The following is a 24,012-nucleotide window of genomic DNA, read 5'->3' on the forward strand; positions in this document are numbered from 1 at the left end:
TTCAGTAAATGTGGAAATAAATTAAGATCCAGAGAGGTTAACTGCTCCAAAAATAACAATCTAAGTGGCAAATCCAGGATCTGAACCTGGTTCTATCTGTCCTCATAGCCTGTTTTCTCTTAACCACCTCACTATACAGTTTTCTTTTTTCTGTTCTAGAGTTTCGTGTGTGTTCTCTGAGACCATGTGATTTTTAAAATACTTGTATACCTTAGTTTTATTCTGTATTTATTGAGCTCTTTCTATTCCAAGGGACTCCTCAGTTCTCTTGGAAATACACAGATGAAAACATAACATTCCCTTTCCCTCCAGGAGCTTTAATGTAGCATTAAATTGTTTTGTTGTTTACATTCCCCTCAAACAAGAATTGTATCTAAGAAAAGTGATGAGAAAAGAATGGTCAAAAATTTTTTTTTCACCTTAAAAATATAGACTGCCAACAGTTCCATTTTTAAAAGGAAAAAGTCCTAAATTCTTTCCTCTTGGTTTCAAGGCACTTAAAAAAAAAAAAAAAAAAACCTCTTACTGCCAGGCCCTGGTCTTGAAGTCAGCAATAGGTGTTATATATGGCCTTGGAAGAAAAGTTATGACAAACCTAGACAGCATATTAAAAAGCAGAGACATTATTTTGCCAACAAAGGTCCGTCTAGTCAAAGTTATGGTTTTCCAGTAATCATGTTTGGATGTTAGAGTTGGACCCTAAAGAAAGCTGAGTGCCAAAGAATTGATGCTTTTGAACTGTGGTGCTGGAAAAGACCCTTGAGAGTCCTTTGGACTGCAAGATCAAGCCAGTCAATCCTAAAGGAAATCAATCCTGAATATTCATTGGAAGGACTGATACTAAAGCTCCAATACTTTAGCCACCTGATGGCGAAGAGCTGACTCATTAGAAAAGACCCTGATGCTGGGAAAGATTGGAGGCGGGAGAAAGGGATGACAGAGGATGAGATGGTTGGATGGCATCACCGACTCAATGGACATGAGTTTGAGCACACTCTGGGAAATGATGAGGGACAGGGAAGCCTTGTGTGCTGTAGTCCATGGGGTCACAAAGAGTTGGATACAACTGAGCCACTGAACAAAATGGCCTCACTGCACAAACAAGACTTGTGTATCTCTACTTTTAGAATATGGTCTCTCTTAGTCGTGTTCTGTGTAACCAGGCTCATTGTATGTATTGCAACTTCTGTTCAAAGTGTTATAAATCTAATGTTGCATTAGACATGCTGTAGGAAAAGGGTATTTGGTAGAATATTTGGTGGTATCCATCTGAAGACTTTGCATGTTGAGTCTCCACAGAGGCATATACATACTCTGGTTTTTCTCTTGGTCAGAGTGGAATGCATGTCAATGGTGCGCCTCCTCTGATGCAAGCTTCCCTGCAGGCTGGAGTTGCAGCACCAGGTCAGATACCAGCCACTGTAACAGGACCTGGCCCTGGTTCCTTAGCTCCTGGAGGTATGTTTTCATTTAGAGTCTTTGCCATTTTGGTGTTTTGCTAGAGTTTCGTTATAGCAAATGGCATAGTATATAGCAAAATTATGATGTGGCAATGAGATCTTGATACTAATGTATAGCTAGGCAGTATATATCCTAGGTGGAAGAAATAGTTGATTTATTGTATACAAATTTACATGTCTGATTATGAGAGCAAGGCAAAGAATGATAAAATTCCAAGTTAATGAGGAGAAAAATAGAATGAATGGGAACTAGACCAAATCAACAAATACAGAGAAAAGGAAACGACATTGTGAAGTTATAATAATAAACACAGAGTTAAGGTGGAAGGAATAAAGTCTCATGTAGTCATTCTGCTAAATGTGAATGGACTGAATTCTCCCACTAAGAGCCAGAGACTGTTAGGTTAGGTTAAAAAGTACATGGGGTGGGTTGGGGGTGGGAAACAAAAACAAAATGCCTCGTCATGTTCGTTGTTACCATTATGTTTAACAAACATAACACTGTATTTCATGAACTATAGTGCTGCTAAGTTGCTTCAGTCGTGTCCAACTCTGTGTGACCCCATAGTGAGACAACAACAAAAGGAAGAAAAGAATTTTAAAAATTAATATGTTCACTAAAATTGTGTATGTAGGAATTAATATTACACTTACAGCTTTTCATCATTCAGCAACCGTAACTTAGAATGTTATGGGTGGAATAGTGATTCCTCATATGAAACACCTGTGTGAACATATGACCTGTATTTCAGAGAAGGCAATGGCACCCCACTCCAGTACTCTTGCCTGGCTGCAGTCCATGGGGTCATTAAGAGTCGGACACGACTGAGTGACTTCACTTTCACTCTTCATTTTCATGCATTGGAGAAGGAAATGGCAACCCACTCCAGTGTTCTTGCCTGGAGAATCCCAGGGACGGGGGAGCCTGGTGGGCTGCCATCTATAGGGTCGCACAGAGTCGAACACGACTGAAACGACTTAGCAGCAGCAGCAGCAGCATGCAACAAACTTGTTTGTTATTTTATCTAATCTGGGTTAGATTAACTAACACAACTGATAGGTGATAATTTGGACTTAAATTTTTCTGCTTTATAAAGAAACCAGTCTAAAGATCTAAGTTGACAGGGAATGGGAAAAGGGATTTTTATTAATTTATTTATTTATTTTAATTGGAGACTAAATACTTTACAGTATTATAGTGGTTTTTGCCATACATTGACATGAATCAGCCACAGGCGCACATGTCTTCCCCATCCAGAACCCCCCTCCCACCTCCTTCCCCATCCCATCCCCCAGGGTGATCCCAGTGCACCAGCCCTGAGCACCCCATCTCATGCATCAAACCTGGACTGGCAGTCCACTTCACATATGCTAATATACACGTTTCAATGCTACCCTCTCAAATCATCCCACCCTCGCCTTCTCCCAGAGTCCAAAAGACTGTTCTTTACATCTGTGTCTCTTTTGCTGTCTCGCATATAGGGTCATCGTTACCATCTTTCTAAATTCCATATATATGCATTAGTATACTGTATTGGTGTTTTTCTTTCTGACCTACTTCACTCTGTATAATAGGCTCCAGTTTCATCCACCTCATTAGGACTGATTCAAATGCATTCTTTTTGATGGCCAAGTAATATTCCATTGTGTATATGTACCACAGCTTTCTTATCCATTCATCTGCCAATGGACATCTAGGTTGCTTCCATGTCCTGGCTATTATAAACAGTGCTGTGATGAACATTGGGGTACACGTGTCTCTTTGAATTCTGCTTTCCTCGGTGTGTATGTCCAGCAGTGGGATTGCTGGGTCATTTGGCAGTTTTATTTCCAGTTTTTTCAAGAATCTCCATACTGTTCTCCATAGTGGCTATACTAGTTTGCATTCCCACCAACAGTATAAGAGGGTTTCCTTTTCTCCACACCCTCTCCAGCATTTATTATTTGTAGACTTTTGGATAGCAGCCATTCTGACTGGCATGAAATGGTACCTCACTGTGGTTTTGATTTGCAGTTCTCTGGTAATGAGTGATGCTGAGCATCTTTTCATGTGTTTGTTAGCCATCTGTATGTCTTCTTTGGAGAAATATCTGTTTAGTTCTTTGACCCATTTTTTGATTGGGTCGTTTATTTTTCTGGAATTGAGCAGCAGGAGCTGCTTGTATAATTTTGAGATTATTTGCTATTATTTTCTACCATTCTGAAAGCTGTTTTTTCACCTTGCTTATAGTTTCCTTCGTTGTGCAAAAGCTTTTAAGTTCAATTAGGTCCCATTTGTTTTATTTTTGCTTTTATTTCCATTACTCTGGGAGATGGGTCATAGAGGATCCTGCTGTGATTTATGTTGGAGAGTGTTTTGCCTATGTTTTCCTCTAGGAGTTTATAGTTTCTGGTCTTACATTTAGATCTTTAATCCATTTTGAGATTATTTTTGTGTATGGTGTTAGAAAGTGTTCTAGTTTCATTCTTTTACAAGTGCTTGACCAGTTTTCCCAGCATCACTTGTTAAAGAGATTGTCTTTTCTCCATTGTATATTTTTTCCTCCTTTGTCAAAGATAAGGTGTCCATAGGTGTGTGGATTTATCTCTGGGCTTTCTAGTTTGTTCCATTGATCTGTATTTCTGTCTTTGTGCCAGTACCATACTGTCTTGATGACTGTAGCTTTGTAGTGTAGTCTGAAGTCAGGCAGGTTGATTCCTCCAGTTGCATTCTTCTTTCTCAAGATTGCTTTGGCTTCTGAAATTATTTGTTCTAGTTCTGTGAAAAATACCGTTGGTAGCTCGATAGGGATTGCATTGAATCTATAGATTGCTTTGGGTAGTATACTCACTTTCACTGTATTGATTCTTCCAGTCCATGAACATGGTATATTTCTCCATCTATTTGTGTCGTCTTTGATTTCTTTCATCAGCGTTTTATAGTTTTCTATATATAGGCCTTTGTTTCTTTAGGTAGATTTATTCCTAAGTATTTTATTCTTTTCATTGCAATGGTGAATGTGATTGTTTCCTTAATTTCTCTTTCTGTTTTCTCATTGTTAGTGTATAGGAATGCAAGGGATTTCTGTGTATTAATTTTATATCCTGCAACTTTACTATATTCATTGATTAGCTCTAGTAATTTTCTGGTGGAGTCTTTAGGGTTTTCTGTGTAGAGGATCATGTCATCTGCAAACAGTGAGAGTTTTACTTCTTCTTGTCCAATCTGGATTCTTTTTATTTCTTTTTCTTCTCTGATGAAGAAAAGCCAGAACTTCCAAAACTATGTTAAATAGTAGTGGTGAGAGTGGGCACCCTTGTCTTGTTCCTGACTTTAGGGGAAAAGCTTTCAATTTTTCATCATTTTTCATCAACAGGATAGTGTTTGCTGTTGGTTTATCATATATGGCTTTTATTATGTTTAGGTATGTTCCTGGAAGAAGGGATTTTTAAATAAATTTCAGCAAACAGTTTTCCCTTATCCTATAGAGTTACCGTTGAACTTAAATTACCTTTCACTGAAAGAAAGAGATTCCATGTTTTATATATTTTCTTGTGTTATAGGTTCCTAGCTTACCTTAAAATATCACAAGTTGTATGTAACGTGGTCCTACTACACATGGCAAGTGTGCAACTTGTGACATGCAACTCATTACATGAGTTGAGAAACACCTAAGCTGGTCTATACCCTGTTCAGTGAGCCTAGTGCACATCATGCATTTGTATGTCACAGCAGTGTCAAGTTTCTATAAAAATGTCTGCTATCCATTTCTGTACTTAACATTGTTATGAACTGTTAACATACAGTGTATAAATCATTGTCATCTGTAGACAAAACATAAGTAAGGATGTTGAAAAATAAAATAATGGAACCAGTAAGCTTGATTTAACATAGACAGCCTTACATATTTTAACTAGAAAATATACTCATCCCATTAAAAAGTGACTACTTAGCCATAAAAAATAAAAACAAGTTTTAATATGTAGAGATTTTACATGCTGCATTCCTTGCTTATAAGCCAATACTGCTACTGCTAAGTCACTTCAGTCGTGTCCAACTCTGTGTGACCCCATAGACGGCAGCCCAGCAGGCTCCCCCGTCCCTGGGATTCTCCAGGCAAGAACACTGGAGTGGGTTGCCATTTCCTTCTCCATTGCATGAAAGTGAAAAGTGAAAGTGAAGTCGCTCAGTCGTGTCTGACCCTCAGCGACCCCATGGACTGCAGCCTACCAGGCTCCTCCATCCATGGGATTTTCCAGGCAAGAGTACTGGAGTGGGGTGCCATTGCCTTCTCCATATAAGCCAATAAAGATAGGAATAAATAATTAAAAAGCAACTGTAAAAAACCTTTTAGAGTTAAGGAGCATATTCTTGGTAGTCCTTGAATTAAAGAGGAAATAAAAAGAAATTTATAAATTATCAAAAATACAACAAAAAGTAACACACTCCATTAAAAAGTGTGTGGGGAAATAGTGAAAGCAGTATTTAAAGGAAAGTGAATATCCTTAACACCTTATTAAAGAATAAAGGAACTTTGCTAGTTCTAGAGTATTAGACAGAGAAGGCAATGGCAACCCACTCCAGTACTCTTGCCTGGAAACTCCCATGGACAGAGGAGCCTGGTAGGCTGCAGTCCATGGGGTCACTAAGGGTCGGACATGACTGAGTGACTTCACTTTCACTTTTTACTTTCATGCATTGGAGAAGGAAATGGCAACCCACTCCAGTGTTCTTGCCTGGAGAATCCCAGGGACGGGGGAGCCTGGTGGGCTGCCATCTATGCGGTTGCACAGAGTCGGACATGATTGGAGCGACTTAGCAGCAGCAGCAGCAGCAGAGTATTAGAAACAGAAAGTAAGTGTAAAAGGAATTTAAGTAATTGAATTTTCAAGTTTTTTTTTTTTAATGAGTTTGTAGCATTTATAGTTCTAAAGTTATTAAAACTTCACTACAAGTTTTGGGATACCCTGTACGAAGCTCTTTGGCAATTGCTGAGAAGGGAAAACAAACTAGTAGAAAAGTAAGCAAAGAAAATGAGTAGGCACTTCATAGAAGAGCAAAGCCAGATGGCAACAAAAACATTCGTTTCTTTTCAGGGGATTGCAAATTAAATAACAAGATTTCACTATACTTGAGCCTAGCAGACAAGCAGAAGTTTTCAGAGATGACACTTGGTGGAGGGAGTGATACTATACATTGCTAGTGGAAATGTGAAGTTTTTCATCCTTTTAATAGTCTCACATTAAAAATTCATGTACACTTTAACCCACCAATTCCACTTCAGGGAAGCTAGCCCGTACAAATAAAGGTGCCGTTATGTAATAGTGTAATGAGAAATTAGGCCCATGATGCCTTCTGCTACTGCTTACCTCAGATCCTACATCTTTGTATTGTTTTGGTGAGTGGTCTGAATAAATCATAGCATGTTATAGCTAAAAGAGAACTTTGAAATCATTTAGACCTCAGATGTTAATGTGCATTAGCTTCACCAGAAGGGCTTATTAAAACACAGATTACTGGTCTCCACACCCAGACTTTCTAATTCAGCAGGTCTGAGGTAGGGCTCTGGGCTTTGCAGTTCTGACACATTCCTGGTGATGCTGATGCTGCTCATCTGGGGACCATGTTCTGAGAAGATACTCATTCCCTGTACAGATGAGCAAGCCTGGAGGCTATATTAATTTTATCAAATCAGTTGTCTAAAATGACAATTACTTAGTAACATTTTTAGGGCTAGCACAGATTCAGGTTCTCAATTTATGGCTCTTTGGTGCCTGACATGTTAAATGGGATAAGAGAATGTGACATGTACTTGGGTATTTTAGATAAGTATTAAAGAACTGCAAATAGTTCAGCCTGTCTTTTCTCCCCTTTTGCAGCAAATATTACTGTTTTGAGGAAAAGAAAATTACTGCTGTGTGGGAAGAACCAGACAAGTATTTATGGTATATGTTTAGTCTTTGTATAGCAATCATACCCCTGCTGGTTAGAGTAGACCTGTCATTCTCAACACTATTAGACCCAGTGACTCCTTTTTGTAACAGATATCTTACACTGATGCTTTCAGTTCAGTTCAGTTCAGTTCAGTCGCTCAGTCGTGTCTGACTCTTTGTGACCCCATGAATAACAGCACGCCAGGCCTCCCTGTCCATCACCAACTCCCGGAGTTCACTCAGACTCACGTCTATCAAGTCGGTGATACCATCCAGCCATCTCATCCTCTGTCGTCCCCTTCTGCTCCTGCCCCCAATCCCTCCCAGCATCAGAGTGTTTTCCAATGAGTCAATTCTTCGCATGAGGTGGCCAAAGTACTGGAGTTTCAGCTTTAGCATCATTCCTTCCAAAGAAATCCCAGGGCTGATCTCCTTCAGAATGGACTGGTTGGATCTCCTTGCAGTCCAAGGGACTCTCAAGAGTCTTCTCCAACACCACAGTTCAAAAGCATCAATGCTTCAGCGCTCAGCCTTCTTCACAGTCCAACTCTCACATCCATACATGACCACAGGAAAAACCATAGCCTTGACTAGACGGACCTTTGTTGGCAAAGTAATGTCTCTGCTTTTCAATATGCTGTCTAGGTTGTTCATAACTTTCCTTCCAAGGAGTAAGCATCTTTTAATTTCATGGCTGCAGTCACCATCTGCAGTGATTTTGGAGACCAAAGAAATAAAGTCTGACACTGTTTCTACTGTTTCCCCATCTATTTCCCATGAAGTAATGGGACCAGATGCCATGATCTTCGTTTTCTGAATGTTGAGCTTTAAGCCAAGTTTTTCACTCTCCACTTTCACTTTCATCAAGAGGCTTTTTAGTTCCTCTTCACTTTCTGCCATAAGGGTGGTGTCATCTGCATATCTGAGGTTATTGATATTTTTCCTGGCAATCTTGATTCCAGCCTGTGCTTCTTCCAGCCCAGCGTTTCTCATGATGTACTCTGCATATAAGTTAAATAAGCAGGGTAACAATATACAGCCTTGACGTACTCCTTTTCCTATTTGGAACCAGTCTGTTGTTCCATGTCCAGTTCTAACCGTTGCTTCCTGACCTGCATACAAATTTCTCAAGAGGCAGGTCAAGTGGTCTGGTATTCCCATCTCTTTCAGAATTTTCCACAGTTTATTGTGATCCACACAGTCAAAGGCTTTGACATAGTCAATAAAGCAAAAATAGATGGTTTTCTGGAACTCGTTTGCTTTTTGTATCATCCAGCAGATGTTGGCAATTTGATCTCTGGTTCCTCTGCCTTTTCTAAAACCAGCTTGAACATCTGAAAGTTCACGGTTCACGTATTGCTGAAGCCTGGCTTGGAGAATTTTGAGCATTACTTTACTAGCTCTTATCTTTTTCTTATCTGATGCTTTAATATCCTAAAATGAAATGTGCAGATGACATAACATACTTAACATGGTTTCCAAGAAAATTCAGTATAGTTACCCTAACTATAATATAAGGGGGAAGTAAAAGGAAATTAACTTATAATAAAAAAATATTATAAATATGCAAGTATTTAAGGACAAGTTCACTGGAAAACAAAAATTAACAGATGCTTGCACCTATACTGTAAAAGACAGATCCAGGTATGTTTTGGCAATTCAGATAGCACAAGGACCATTGACACTGATGATGTGATTTTCTGAATGGTGAAAATGAAAACTCTTGGTAAAGTTATTAACAAGAGACAATACCCATAATACTTCAGTAATTGCGTTTTTGGATAATTCAGTATGTGTATGTGTTGATGTAGAAACAGGGCAAAGAAGCTCTTTGCTTACAAATAAATCAGACAAGTTCTAAGTTCAGATGGTTGTAAAAAGATTTTCATTTATGTGAATATTCAGCAAGACGTGAAAGTTTTGCAAGATAGAGTAATTCTCGATTTGATAGAACTGTCTCACACTTACAGGACATCTATTAATAGTATACCTATTGGCTTCTCATAAAATGCCCGCTGTGCCCCCGCAAATCTTTGTCACCACTGAAACAGTATACTCACAGATTTATAATACAAAGTACCCTGGGAACAGTACTACGTCTTGTGGGAGGAAGTATGTGCCATTATGTTGTATTACAGAACCCCCTGCCAAGGTTTTGGTAATGAGTGAGATTAAGAATCTTAATCTTAACTCACTTAATCTTACTTAATCTCACATAACTCACTTTTCTGTCACTGAAGCTTAAGTACACTAACAAACTCCATCTTTTGTATAAATCCATTGTTTAGTGGTAGTTAATGATCCTCCTTTGTAGGTTTCTGCTTGTGGGGCAGAAAGAGGAAATTTGTTAACTCAGCCACTGTCCAAATTTTTACCCTACTGTCTTTATGTTTTTCTTTCGTGCCCTTTATCTTCTAGGAGGAATGCAAGCCCAGGTTGGAATGCCAGGAAGTGGACCAGTGTCCATGGAGCGGGGACAAGGTAAATAAATACTAATATCCAATTAATGTGGACTAGACTTGGAAATGTTCTATATCTGCACTGATATGGCAGCCAGAAACCACACGTGGCTATTCAAATATGAAATTAATTAAACTGAATTAAATGGAAATTAGGTAAAATCTAAAACTCAGTTCCTCATGTACACTAGCTGCATTCTAAGTGCTCAGGAGCTGCATATGGCTAGGATACCATACTGGATATTGCAGATATAAAACGTTCCTATCATTGCAGAAAATTCTGTTGGACAGCACTGTCCAGTGATTTAGAGCCCAACTCTACAAGAATTAATGATGAAGCAAATGAATCCTTTGTTTCTATTTAACTTATATCACATTTTCCTGGTAGTTTAATGCTTTTTTTTATGTTTTTATTTTTTATTGAAGTATAGTTAATTTACAATATTGTGTTAGCTTCTGGGAAGTTTAATGCTTCTATTCACATATTCTCTCTCCCTCTGTGGAGATCTGAGTAAGGAATTTTAGTAATGAGCATGTAACATGTGGCTAGATATGTGGAAGACTAAATTTAAACCCCAGAGAAAAGTGGGTGGGGGGGAGTGGGAATCAAAGGTCTGTGATGCCTGCTTGGTAAGTGTATGTTATACTGTGGTAGTAACACTGGATACCACCACAGCGACAGCCACTCCAAAATCACCACGTATTTTCTCTCTGTTACTGAAGTTTGAAGAAAGAGAATGCAGTGATGTGTTTGAAACCAATATCGGGAAGAGAAAAAAAAAATACAGAAGGAACTAACAGTAAAACTGAGTGCATCCTATAGGCCACACACTTTAGTTTTCATAAACGGCCTTGCGAGTTAGGTGGGGGTGGCAGCACTTCAGTTTTCAGGTGAAGAGCCGGAAGCTCAGAGTTCTAAGTTACCGTTTCAAGGGGACAAGGTAAGTAAATACTGGTATCTGAATAATGTAGACTAGGCTTGGTGCACTCGTCTTCTCTTCCAGCTAATAAGTTGCAGAACTAAGATTCCAAAGTCTCTGACTCTAAAATCTCTCCTCTGTCAGTCCACACTGCTTCTATTAACTTCCAAAAATGCTTTTTAATGTATTCTGTTCTAATTCATGGGCTTCCCTGGTGGCTCAGATGGTAAAGAATCTGCCTACAATGCGAGAGAGAGAGCTGAGTTCAATTCCTGGGTCAGAAAGATCCCCTGGAGGAGGAAATGACAACCCACTCCAGTATTCTTTGCCTGGGAAATTCCATGGACTGAAGAGCCTGGCGGGCTGCAGTCCATGGGGTCGCAAAGAGTTGGACACAACTGAGTGACTAAGCACATACTCCTGTTCATTGTGTCCTTGTGATTAGAAAGAACTGCTTTGGATAAGTATAGGGAAGCTTAAATTAATTATTAGCCTGTGGTCTATAAGTAAGACCCATTTTTGAATTATTTTTTAATTTTTTTTTTAAGCTATGCCCCATGGTTTGGGGGACCTTAATTCCCCAACCAGGGATTGAACCAAGGCCACTTCAGTAAAAGCACTGAGTCCTAACCACTGGACTGCCAGGGAATTTCCCCAAACCTTTTTTTTTTTTTTTTTTTTTTAAGCAAAATACTAAGATAAAAGTCTATGCACTGTACTCCTTGTCTGTGGTTTATATACTGATATGGGTGGCTGAAGTGACAACGCATAACCTTGTCAGGCTGTTGACAGTGGAACAAGCTTTCGTCCAAATACCTCATCTGAGCAGCCCATGCTTTTGTGCTGTTGTGCCCTACCCAGCTCGGCCACTATCACTAGTATGTGTCACAAAGTATTTCTGCTTTGAATATTTAGAAAGAAGGAATTAGAGTTTCAGTCATACCTTGGCCTCTCCCCCAGCCATGAATAAACCAAACTTTGTTTAATACATACTTCCATAAGACATCTTCCCTCTTGATGTAGTTATCTTCACCTTTCTGGTCAAAAGTTAACACAGGGAAATGAGTTGAGTTTTGAAGGTATATCAAGGATGTATTCATGAAGAGATAAAATGAGACTTTCCTTCCTAGTTTTCCTTTAGTACCCAGCAGAAGCAGCAAGAATCTTTCATTTGTACCCAGTTTGTCATTCTTTTCCTGCAATCCCTACTTCTTTTGAACATTTGTAAAGGTGAAAAGAGACAGTGAGATGTTTGAGACTTCTTGCCTTCTGCTGCCTTACATTGGTGCCCTTGTCATCTTATTAGTCTTTAATTATGTTGTGGTGTTTGTTTATCGAAAACTTACAGTGGCTGAGTACTTCTTGAGGAGTGATATTCTCTTTCTTGATCTAAAGTTCATTCACTGTATTTCCCCATTTGATAGCAGAAATTTTTGTGCCTTAAAGTATGACAGAAGTAATACTGTCCCACTTTTGTTATGGACTTTTCCAGAATAAATCTTGCTTTCCAGATTCACTGCAATTTCTTCCATTTTTTGTTTATGAAAATATGTTTGCCTTCTTTGCCTAACTAGAGATTCAGTAGCATCGGTTTTATATTTTGTTTCTTTTTGTCATAGTAGCATAAGATTTAAGGGGAATCCTAGTAGCAGAGGTGAAAATTACAAGTGGCTGGTTATTCCTGCCCAGATAAAATCAGTGGCCCACAGGTTTTACCTTAGGAAGCAATCTCATCAAAGCAGGACAGTTTCAGATCATATAATTTAGGAAGATTTTGTAGCCCAAGGCAAGCTAATGACCTCTTAGCTTTTTAACTGATACTATGTATAAATCTCCAGTGTCTGTATGCTTCTGCATGTGTGTATGCAAGCTATTTTAAGTGTCTGCTCTTTCTCCTTTTGAACTTACTGCTCACTTAGGAACTGTACAGCACTCGCCCGTGGGACCCACCGGGCCTGCATCAATTGAGCGAGTTCAAGGTACCCATTGTATCTGCGGGTTTCCTTTTGCTTGTGATGTTCAGGGTGGGACATTGAGAGGATAAGGACTGCTCGACGGTCATCCTCACGTTCGGAACCCTAAAGGGTAGCGTTTGGGGTTGTTTTCTCCTCTTGGGGCCACAGGCCTAAGATTGATGTCTTCACACAGGGCAGAGAACATGGAGGATATGGGCATCTGTCTGAGGCTGTACTCCCTCCCTACTGGTGTCAGGAGGCTTGGATGGAATAGCAGTCTGTAAGGAGATAGCCGGTTCTCACAGAGCCATGGCAGTGTTCACATATGCCAAGACCCTAACTCTTTTGTGGCTCTGGTCCTTGAACTAAGATTGAGTCTAAGCAAAACCAAGGGCCCAAGTTTCTTCTTCAGATTGTAGTGCTAGGCCTTGGCAGGTTGCTCCCCAGTTTGTTCTTTATATAATTCCATCCATACCTCTGACCTGGCACAGATTCTGCCTATACCCTGCTTCTGTTCTTGAGCTGCAAGAGGACTCTGCTGTGGTGAGATTTCATCCACTCTACAGTGTCTGAACTACATTGTCAGTGGTAGAGTCATTCCTTGTTGCTGTATGTGTGCTTCACAGCAGTAACTCCCCGTTTGTTTCCCTGTCAGTGCCAATGCAAGACCCCAGAGCAGCTATGCAGCGTGGGCCCTTGCCTGCCAACGTCCCAACGCCTCGAGGTCTATTGGGAGATGCTCCAAATGACCCACGCGGAGGCACTTTACTTTCTGTAACTGGAGAGGTAGAACCTAGGTAAGCCCTGACACAGAAGAAAAAGATTGGAGGAATTAGAATTTTCCCTTGCTTTGAGACCAAAGTCTTCTTTTACCATTTGTGCCTGTTTGCCTATTTCAAAAGATAAATATTCATGACCACTGTCCAAAATGAAGCACTTGCTGGGCAGAATCTGTAGTTGAAGTATGTCATTTTGAACTAACTGTTGCTACTTCATCCTCAGGAATTAGAAATTCTAGCAGACATATCGGACTGGGGAAAAACTACTAATAATTGCAATAATAATAATAATGGATATTAATGGGGTTTATGCCTCTGAATCTGCTTTGAATACTTTATTGAGATTATTTCATTAAATCTTCACAACAACCCTGTTGTTGATACTAACCCTGAGGTTGATACTAATATCAGTCCCATGTTACAGATGAAGAAACCAAGGCATCAAGAAGTTAAGCAAATGTGCTGAAGATCACACAACTAATACGTGATAAAGCCCATATTTGAATCTATACAGTAACCCATGTTCTTAAGCACCATACTGTGTATTCATTATATATAATGGATATCCATTAATTCCTCCTTAATATGTGTTCCCTGACCAAATATGAAATTCTGAAATACATGGGTTTACATCTCTATAGTTTGTCTTTGACCTGTTTTGTGTTATTCTCTTAGAATTTGAAAACTGATGTTTGTATCAGTTCTTTATCTAATTTTTACATACTGATCTTCTGGTTGACACTTTTCATGTTGTTTTGTTCTCTTTTAAAATATAACATTTTTTTCTCCATCTCTAGAGGTTACCTGGGACCACCTCATCAGGGTCCGCCCATGCACCATGTCCCTGGCCATGACAGCCGTGGTCCACCCCCACATGAGATGAGGGGAGGGCCATTAACTGAGCCCAGACCTCTAATGGCAGAGCCAAGAGGACCCATGATAGATCAGAGGGGTCCACCCTTGGATGGCAGAGGTGAGGGGAAACCATATCACAAAGCTGACTGGTAGTTGTGGACTCATGATGAATGCTCTGTCTTAGGCTCCAATCTGGGATACAGAATGCTGGGGCAGTAGAGTTGGCAAACATTTTTCAAGTTTATCTGCAAATTTGAGAAATTGAGAAGGAGAAAGCAATCTCATGTAGCTGGGGGACATGTGACTGGAGAAAATAGATTTCTGTCTTTCTTTGATTATTGGTTCTTCTTGCAGTAAATGTGGGTAGCTACCGAATAGTTTTCTTTCAACTTTTTTTTTATAGGTGGAAGAGATCCCCGAGGCATAGATGCACGAGCCATGGAGGCTAGAGGATTAGATGCTAGAGGATTAGAAGCCCGTGCAATGGAGGCCCGTGCAATGGAGGCCCGCGCTATGGAGGCCCGTGCTATGGAGGCTCGTGCAATGGAAGTCAGAGGAATGGAGGCCAGAAGCATGGATACAAGGGGCCCAGTGCCAGGCCCAAGAGGCCCTATGCCTAGTGGAATCCAAGGTCCCAGTCCAATTAACATGGGGGCCGTTGGACCCCAGGGATCCAGACAGGTATGTGTAGTACTCTCACTTCCATGTGAAGTCTTGATCTATTCAGGAATTGGTTATTGAGGCTGATTATTACTGCTTTCTGGTTTCTGAGCTTCTTGGGGAAGATTAGGATCTCCCTTCCTTTTGTTTCTCTGTTCCTTAGGTTGTGGTGGTTTTCTCACTGCCAGGAGTATAGTCCCTAAGTGTAACCTTGTCCCACAATTTCAAATTCCATTCAGAACAGAGCCCCTGATTTTAAGGGACAGCATGTACATTAGTAGAATCTAGGCATGGATAATTTGAAAAGCCTCCCCCAAATGATTCTAATGTATAGCCCTAAGAACTACTGCATTCAAGCATATGAAGAGCTATTAGTTAGTGGTCATTTAGCTAATCTTAGGTTTGCAGAAATCTGTTTTACTTTACTTTCATCACATAGCCTAAAGTGAACAGTGGAGTATGAACGGCAGTTTACTAATGCTCACCTTAAAAGCTGTGCAACTGAATTTTCTCTTCTTTCTCTTTATTTGGCTTTCTCCAGCTATGTGTTATGATGGGCTATGATTATCTATATGTTGTCATCTCCATCCTTTTTACCCTGCAGGTAGTATGCATGTATCTTCTCCGTGAGTTTGTTTGCTTATTTTGTTTTGGTTTTTTTCTGCTAATACTTTTGTTTGCCTCTAGCTCTTCCACCTTCATATTTCTTCAGTGTGACTTCCTCCTTCCTCTATGTACTTGTGTTTCTCTTTTCTCTCCCATATGTTTCTGTGCCTTATTCCCTCTCAGGCATGCATGTGTACGTGTGTATGAGAGAATTGTATGGTCCGAGTGGAATGGGACATGTCAGACATTCAGTTCTCTCATTTTATAGGTTTAGAAACCGAGACCCAAGAATTCAGGTGACTTATCCAAATTCACAAAACTAAAAAGTGGTAGAGCAAGGAATAGAACCTATGTTGTTTCCTACTGTACTACTATGTCTCTGTTACCTGCACATTGTATATTGTGTATATGTGTATCTGTCCCTCCTCTTTAATATGAAATGTGAATATGTTGTTTTCTGGTATGTGTAGGAAAAAACTTGGTTACTGTTTTTCTAATTGTACTTTTTTTAAAAATGTGTTCTGGGGCTTGATTTTTATTGTGCCCTCTGTGGTCAGTAAGCTTCATACTTAAAATGGGTTTTTAATGCTTTCATTCAGTTGTTCAACAAATATTTGTTGAGCACTTACGGTATATCAGACAGAGCTATAGGTAGTGGGGATAGAGCAAGGTGAGCAAAATAAAGTCCTGCTCCTGTAGAGCTTGCATTCTAGTGGAGAGATAAATAACAAATAATTGCATGATGTCCTTATATAATTCTATTGAGAAGTCTTTTGAGAAGGATGTCAAAAATAATGGTTGGAAGACCGTTTGTCAATAATTCCTTGGTCCTTTATCTTCTAGTACTTGGACTTGTTACTCTGCAATGTTAAATTTGTCATAGTTTTCATTAGTAGATTTTGTAAAGCCAATTAGATTTGAGGTAGAGAAAAAATTTTATCTTCAAACTTTTAAAAATGTGTTTTATAAACAAATAATATAAAATACATTCACTCATGTATAAAAAATAGACAGTAAGAACCTCCCTTCCTCCTTATACCTGTCTCCCTGTGACTCCCATCTCTTGTAGATAACCACATTTTATTATAGTGTATCTTTCTAGCAAATCAGAATACATACTATTTTTGCAAATATGAATATACATGTATTCTTGTTTTTTCCTCCTTTCACTGTTCTGCACCTTGTTTTTTTTAACCTAATAGTATATCCTTAATTCATAATTTTAAATCAAATTTTGAAATTAACTTCTGTCCACCTAGTTGGAAACTTGTTGATAAAGGCTTCTTATTACTAGGGTAATTATATAACTTATTGTCTATACAGAGATACATTTGAGGGTGCTGTCAGTAATTACTGTGAGGTAAAAGCATAAACTGGGACTGTCTTAGTAAACCTAGATTCATGCTCACCTGTATTATTACTTGTCTGCCTAGAACAGGTTCTTCTAGAAACTTTAAATGGCCATTATTAAATGGTTAGATCACATTGCAGTACCTCAAATTAGTATTGACTGAAGCCTCAAAAATGTTATTCTCATAGATATTTCAGGTCCATAACAGATCATTAAGGTTCAGACTGGTCTCTGGATTCAGTATTGATAAAGAACTGAAAGTGATAGTATGTTAGCAATCTGTACAAAGCTGTTATAATGCTTCATGTCTCTAGTGTCTTTGGGAACTGAGTTAATGCATGCAAATGAATATTCCAGATAATAGAATTATTCAACCAAGTTTTTAAACTATTTTAATGAAAAATCATTTATAAAATATACTATGCTTTCTTCTTTTCTTAAACAGGATGCAAAAAATGATTTTGATCATTTTTGATTACTCAAGGTCATCATTAAATGTACCCACTCATTTTTATATATGCTATAATAGAAATCATAGTTATTTCCTGCTTTGCTTTCTGGTGTCCTTCACTGTCAGACTGTCACCTGGTTCTTCACAGTGCTATTATATCTGCTCCTAATGGTTTATCCATATTTCTTTTGTGCTTTTATTTTTTTGCTGCTTTTCATCTGCTGGGGAAGCAGGTAACATGTTTATTAACAATTTGTGTTTAATAAGAGCAGAGATCAAATTGCCAACATCCATTGGATTATAGAAAAAGCAAGGGAATTGAAAAAAAAATGTACTTTTGCTACATTGACTATGCTAAAGCCTTTGACTCTGTGGATGACAACAAACTGGAAAATTCTTAGAGGTGGGAATACCAGACCACCTTACCTGTCCCCTGAGAAACCTGTATGCAGAACAAGAAACAATAGTTGGAACCAGACATGGAACAACAAACTCATTCCAAATTGGGAAAGGAGTATGTCAAAGCTGTTTATTGTCACCCTGCTTATCTAACTTATATGCAGGGTTCAGTTCAGTTCAGTCACTCAGTCATGTCCGACTCTTTGCGACCCCATGAATCACAGCACGCCAGGCCTCCCTGTCCATCACCAACTCCCAGAGTTCACTCAGACTCACATCCATCGAGTCGGTGATGCCATCCAGCCATCTCATCCTCTGTCAACCCCTTCTCCTCCTGCCCCCAATCCCTCCCAACATCAGAGTCTTTTCCAATGAGTCAACTCTTCACATGAGGTGGCCAAAGTATTGGAGCTTCAGCTTCAGCATCAGTCCTTCCAATGAACACCCAGGACTGATCTCTTTAGGATGGACTGGTTAGATCTCCTTGTAGTCCAAGGGACTCTCAAGAGTCTTCTACAACACTGCAGTTCAAAAGCATCAATTCTTTGGTGCTCAGCTTTCTTCACAGTCCAACTCTCACATCCATACATGACCACAAGAAAAACCATAGCCTTGACTAGACAGACTTTGTTGACAAAGTAATGTCTCTGCTTTTCAATATGCTATCTAGGTTGGTCATAACTTTCCTTCCAAGGAGTAAGCGTCTTTTAATTTCATGGCTGCAGTCACCATCTGTAGTGATTTTGGAGCCCCCCAAAATAAAGTCTGACACTGTTTCCCCATCTATCTGCCATAAAGTGATGGGATCAGATGCCATGATCTTCGTTTTCTGAATGTTAAGCTTTAAGCCAACTTTTTCGCTCTCCTCTTTCACTTTCATCAAGAGGCTTTTTAGTTCCTCTTCACTTTCTGCAATAAGGGTGGTGTCATCTGCATATCTGAGGTTATTGATATTTCTCCCGGCAATCTTGATTCCAGCCTGTGCTTCTTCCAGCCCAGCGTTTCTCATATAAGTTAAATAAGCAGGGTGACAATATACAGCCTTGACATACTCCTTTTCCTATTTGGAACCAGTCTGTTGTTTCATGTCCAGTTCTAACCGTTGCTTCCTGACCTGCATACAAATTTCTCAAGAGGCAGGTCAAGTGGTCTGGTATTCCCATCTCTTTCAGAATTTTCCACAGTTTATAGTGATCCACACAGTCAAAGGCTTTGACATAGTCAATAAAGCAGAAATAGATGCTTTTCTGGAACTCTCTTGCTTTTTCCATGATCCAGCGGATGTTGGCAATTTGATCTCTGGTTCCTCTGCCTTTCCTAAAACCAGCTTGAACATCTGGAAGTTCACGGTTCACATATTGCTGAAGCCTGGCTTGGAGAATTTTGAGCATTACCTTACTAGTGTGTGAGATGAGTGCAATTGTGTGGTAGTTTGAGCATTCTTTGGCATTGCCTTTCTTTGGGATTGGAATGAAAACTGACCTTTTCCAGTCCTGTGGCCACTGCTGAGTTTTCCAAATTTGCTGTCATATTGAGTGCAGCACTTTCACAGCATCATCTTTCAGGATTTGAAATAGCTCAACTGGAATTCCATCACCTCCACTAGCTTTGTTCGTAGTGATGCTTTCTAAGGCCCACTTGACTTCACATTCCAGGATGTCTGACTCTAGGTGAGTGATCACACCATTGTGATTATCTGGGTCATGAAGCTCTTTTTTGTACAGTTCTTCTGTGTATTCTTGCCACCTCTTCTTAATATCTTCTGTTTCTGTTAGGTCCATACCATTTCTGTCCTTTATTGAGCCCATCTTTGCATGAAATGTTCCCTTGGTATCTCTAATTTTCTTGAAGAGATCTCTAGTCTTTCCCATTCTGTTGTTTTCCTCTGTTTCTTTGCATTGATTGCTGAGGAAGGCTTTCTTATCTCTCCTTGCTATTCTTTGGAACTCTGCATCCATTGCCTTCTCCATTCAGATGCTTATATCTATCCTTTTCTTCTTTGCTTTTCGCTCCTCTTCTTTTCACAGCTATTTGTATGACCTCCTCAGACAACCATTTATGCAGGGTATATCATGCAAAATGCCAGGCTTGATGAAGCACAAGCTGGAATCAAGATTGCCAGGAGAAATATCAGTAACCTCAGATATGTAGCTGATACCACTCTAATGGCAGAAAGTGAAAAGGAACTAAAGAGCCTCTTGATGAGGTTGAAAGAGGAAAGTGAAAAAGCTGGCTTAAAACTCAACATTAAAAAAACTAAGATCATGGCATCCACTGCCATCACTTCATGGCAAATAAATGGGGAAACAGTGGAAACAGTGTCAGACTTTATTTTCTTGTCTCCAAAATCACTGCAGATGGTGACTGCAGCCATGAAATTAAAAGACGCTTGCTCCTTGGAAGAAAAGCTATGACAGACCTAGACAGCATATTAAAAAGCAGAGACATCACTTTGCCAGCAAAGGTCCGTATAGTCAAATCTATGATTTTTTCTGGTAGTCATGTATGGACATGAGAGTTGGGCCATAAAAAATGCTGGGCACTGAAGAATTGATGCTTTCGAGTTGTGCTCAAGAAGACTGTTGAGAGTCCCTTGGACAGCAGAGATCAAACCAGTTAGTCCTCAAGGAAATCAACCCTGAATATTCATTAAAAGGACTTATGCTGAAGCTGAAGTTCCAATTCTTTGGCCACCTGATTGCAAACAGCCAATTCATTGGAAAAAACCCTGATGACAGGAAAGATTGAGGACAAGAGGAGAAGGGGCAGCAGAGGATGAGATGGTTAGGTAGAATCACTGACTCAATGAACTTGAGTTTGAGCAAACTCCAGGAGATAGTGAAGGACAGGGAAGCCTGGTATGCCGAAGGTCATGGGTTCACAGAGTCACAAAGAGATGACTTAGCAACTGATCAACAACCACTACCTAAGCTCTGGGTGAATGCTTTGAGTGTGAACATAATTCCAGCGTAGGGACCTTTTAACAAGTATTCTAGGCGCTCTGAGGCCTTTTCCTTGGGTTATGGTTGTTTTCCAAAAGATTGAACCCATTGAAGATCTTAAATACCAGTAAGAATGATATAACTGCACTTGGTTAACTCAGGTCAGTCATGTTTTTTAGTCTGTATTTAGCAGAAAGCATCTGCTGCATATTCTCTGAGGGAAGTTATAAAAAAACAAATGTTGGGCTAATGTAGTCTTTTCCCCAGAGACCTTCCCGTCTCCTTTCTGCCTCTGCCATGATGATTGTTTCTGCCTTACTTATGGGATAGGGCCCTTTGGGACGAACTGTGTTTGATTGAATTAGAGGTAGGCAGTATCCCTGTGAATGTAGCTCCCCAGTGGGCCAGCATACATTATTCTACAATATGTCAGCTTTCATTTCTGTTTCCACTGAGCAATAGTTTCTCGGATGCTGTCAGTTTTCCCTGTGCTTATGTGGCTGAATTTTGCTTGATTTAATAGTATCCAGTTGTGCTTTGTGGAGAAGGAAATGGCAACCCACTCCAGTATTCTTGCCTGGAGAATCCCAGGGACAGAGGAGCCTGGTGGGCTGCTGTCTATGGGGTCGCACAGAGTCAGATACAACTGAAGCGACTTAGCAGCAGCAACAGCAGTTATGCTTTGTGGTATTTGTTGATGCTGCTGGTGCTGTCATAAGCAAATGTATCAACTTACTAGTTGATCTCTGCCTTCTGTGGTTGCTAGCAGTAGGAACTGTTCTTCAGAGTCATTTATTTGCTTTTTTTACTCGTCTCCACAATCTGATCCTATTTTTTCACGTTGCTAATATTACTGGATTCTGGTAACCTAAATGAGAAGTACCGAAAATCTCTCCTTGTCTCTGTGCACATAGGTCCCAGTCATGCAGGGAGCAGGCATGCAGGGAGCAAGCATTCAGGGTGGAGGCCAGCCTGGTGGCTTTAGTCCTGGCCAGAACCAAGTCACTCCACAGGACCATGAGAAGGTAAGTAATGTTGTCCAGCTGCCTCCATTTGCACAAATCTTTTTGGAGTCCTCTTTTCATAGTCACCATGTGGAGGTCCCGGGTCTTCAGAGTCCCTTTGGAAATGATGCTTATACTCAGAATTCTTTATGATCTTGTTACCTGAAAATCTGTGGGCCAGGTCCTAAAATTCTTAAATGGCTATATGTCAGTGGTAGCTTGTCTTACTTTTCAGACTCATCTGCCAATAGATATTTTGTGTGCAGGCCTGATTGACTTGGAAATCCAAATCTCTTTGTTCCTCCCTTTTATACCTTATCCCTAAAGATGATAGCAGATTCCCCACAAGCATATCTTTCTGTTTCTATATTTGACCATTGTAGGGAGCTCAAAACTTGTGAAAAGGAGCAACTTTCAAAGCTCCTTTCAAAGGATTTAATTCTTTCAAAGGATTAAAAACTGTAGATTTCCCAGGGGTTACCAATACCATCTTCATCTGTAAGAATTTAGGGTTCATGAAGGTGTCTGCTTTGAATCTTCTAATCTTAGCCATTGTACCTGTGCTTTTCATTTTGCCTCTTCTCACCACCTAGTTTTGGTTTTTTCTCTGGTTTGGTTTCATTTTTTAAATTTTTTTTTTGGTTTAATGTATGTGAACTATCCTTCTGCCTTGGACAGAAGCTGGTGGTAGTTTTTTAGCCACCATCGTTAGAACTCATTATGTTTTTTTTCCTCTGCACAGGCTGCTTTGATTATGCAGGTTCTTCAACTAACTGCAGACCAGATCGCCATGCTGCCTCCTGAGCAGAGGCAGAGTATCCTGATCTTAAAAGAACAAATACAGAAATCTACTGGAGCTCCTTAAAGGTGAGCAGACTTACTGTGCCTGAGTCAGACAAGCTCCTTGTGCATTTGGGGTATGTACTTTTCAAGCTTAACCAACAAGAGTCTCTTGATCTCAAGACTACCCGAGGCCTGTACCCCTCTTGACTAGACCCTTCACTCTTCAGTAACTCAGTCCCTGTCATGGTAGGGGAAGGTGATAGGCATTTGTTCAGTTGTTGAATTGATTATAATCTCATTTAACCTTTTTTTCCTAAAATGGGCAACAGTGACATATGATCAATTTAACCAAATTAATCAAATACAGAAATGTAGAAAGTTCAGGGTAAAAGCTCTGGTTTCTCAGTCTCATTCCAAAGACATAACTGCTAAATATAGTTTGGTATGTATTCTTCCAGAATCAGTTATTATTTTATTCCCAATTATCCCATCAAAATGAAAATACAAACCATTTCAATAAAATATGTAAACATTTTAGTTTCAAATATTTATTTTACATAGAATATTTTGAGGTTAAACTGTTAGAGCACATAATTTAGGGTAGTGAATGTCCACCATCACCATCAGTCCCTGTACATTTTAGAGGTTGCTGTAAACTACTGCCCTTAGTTTTCTTGCTCTTCAGTCAGCTAGAAACGAACATAATCATGTGACCTAACCTGATTACATGTATAGGGTTTTTAAAAAAGTTTTTCCCCAACATCTTGTATTTCATAAACTATTTTGCTTTTTTTAATTTAAATTTATTTATTTTAATTAGAGGCTAATTACTTTTTTACATTGTCCCAATATCAATTGGAATTTCACATTTTGAATTTCTGCTTTTTATTCCCTCTTTGTAATAATTTCTGTCCATATATTATTTAACAGTGGTCTCATTTGTACTAACTAGCAGTCTTTACTAAATATATTGTATTTTAATCCATATTTGTAATATTGTTAAAACTTTTAAACTGTAAATATGTATTATATCTGTATCTAGACATTAAATTGACTGAACTTTAATGGGAAGCTGTCATAGATGGATGGCACCAGACTTAACAGTGCAACTAGAACTTTTAGTCCAGATACCCAAGGCATTCTATTTTCTTTAGTGAAAGTGTAGACTGCCTATTATAGTTAGAGGAATAGATTTTTTAAAAACTATTTTTTTAAAAAAACTACTTTTTATAATCTATTTATGCCAGAAAAGGTTTCCCCTAGAATGTGAGAAAATTATGTTTTGGGATAGTAGAGGTAAAAAACGTTTCTGAAATTTCTCTCCTTGTGTATTCTTGTTTATAAGGTACCTCATTTCAAAGCCTTGCACATATACCACAGAGCAGGGTTTTTTGTTTGTTTTATCTTTTATTTTGAAATAATTAGAAATTCACAGGAAGTTGGGAAAATAGTACAGAGAGCCTCATGCACCCTTC

The 24,012-nt window shown here is 39.3% G+C and overlaps 1 protein-coding gene across 7 annotated transcripts in view; it reads left to right on the top strand.

The window, feature by feature from the left end:
* CSTF2 (cleavage stimulation factor subunit 2) overlaps window positions 1-24,012 on the top strand; it is a 31,766-nt gene that overhangs the window by 6,813 nt on the left and 941 nt on the right. The window contains exons 7-15 of one of the 7 annotated variants that reach the window (XM_006059216.4): window positions 1,335-1,458; window positions 7,320-7,385; window positions 9,792-9,854; window positions 12,672-12,731; window positions 13,363-13,504; window positions 14,284-14,459; window positions 14,745-15,022; window positions 21,665-21,775; window positions 22,497-22,621. In XM_006059216.4, the coding sequence (XP_006059278.3) occupies window positions 1,335-1,458; window positions 7,320-7,385; window positions 9,792-9,854; window positions 12,672-12,731; window positions 13,363-13,504; window positions 14,284-14,459; window positions 14,745-15,022; window positions 21,665-21,775; window positions 22,497-22,619 (1,143 nt within the window). In that variant the 3' untranslated portion in view covers window positions 22,620-22,621. Of the gene's footprint in view, window positions 1-1,334; window positions 1,459-7,319; window positions 7,386-9,791; window positions 9,855-12,671; window positions 12,732-13,362; window positions 13,505-14,283; window positions 14,460-14,744; window positions 15,023-20,165; window positions 20,238-21,664; window positions 21,776-22,496; window positions 22,622-24,012 lie in introns of those variants that run through there. The other 6 variants (XM_044937379.2, XM_044937376.2, XM_044937377.2 and 3 more) reach the window with 6 other exon arrangements.

Source organism: Bubalus bubalis, chromosome X (assembly GCF_019923935.1).
Source record: "Bubalus bubalis isolate 160015118507 breed Murrah chromosome X, NDDB_SH_1, whole genome shotgun sequence".
Taxonomy (NCBI): domain Eukaryota; kingdom Metazoa; phylum Chordata; class Mammalia; order Artiodactyla; family Bovidae; genus Bubalus; species Bubalus bubalis.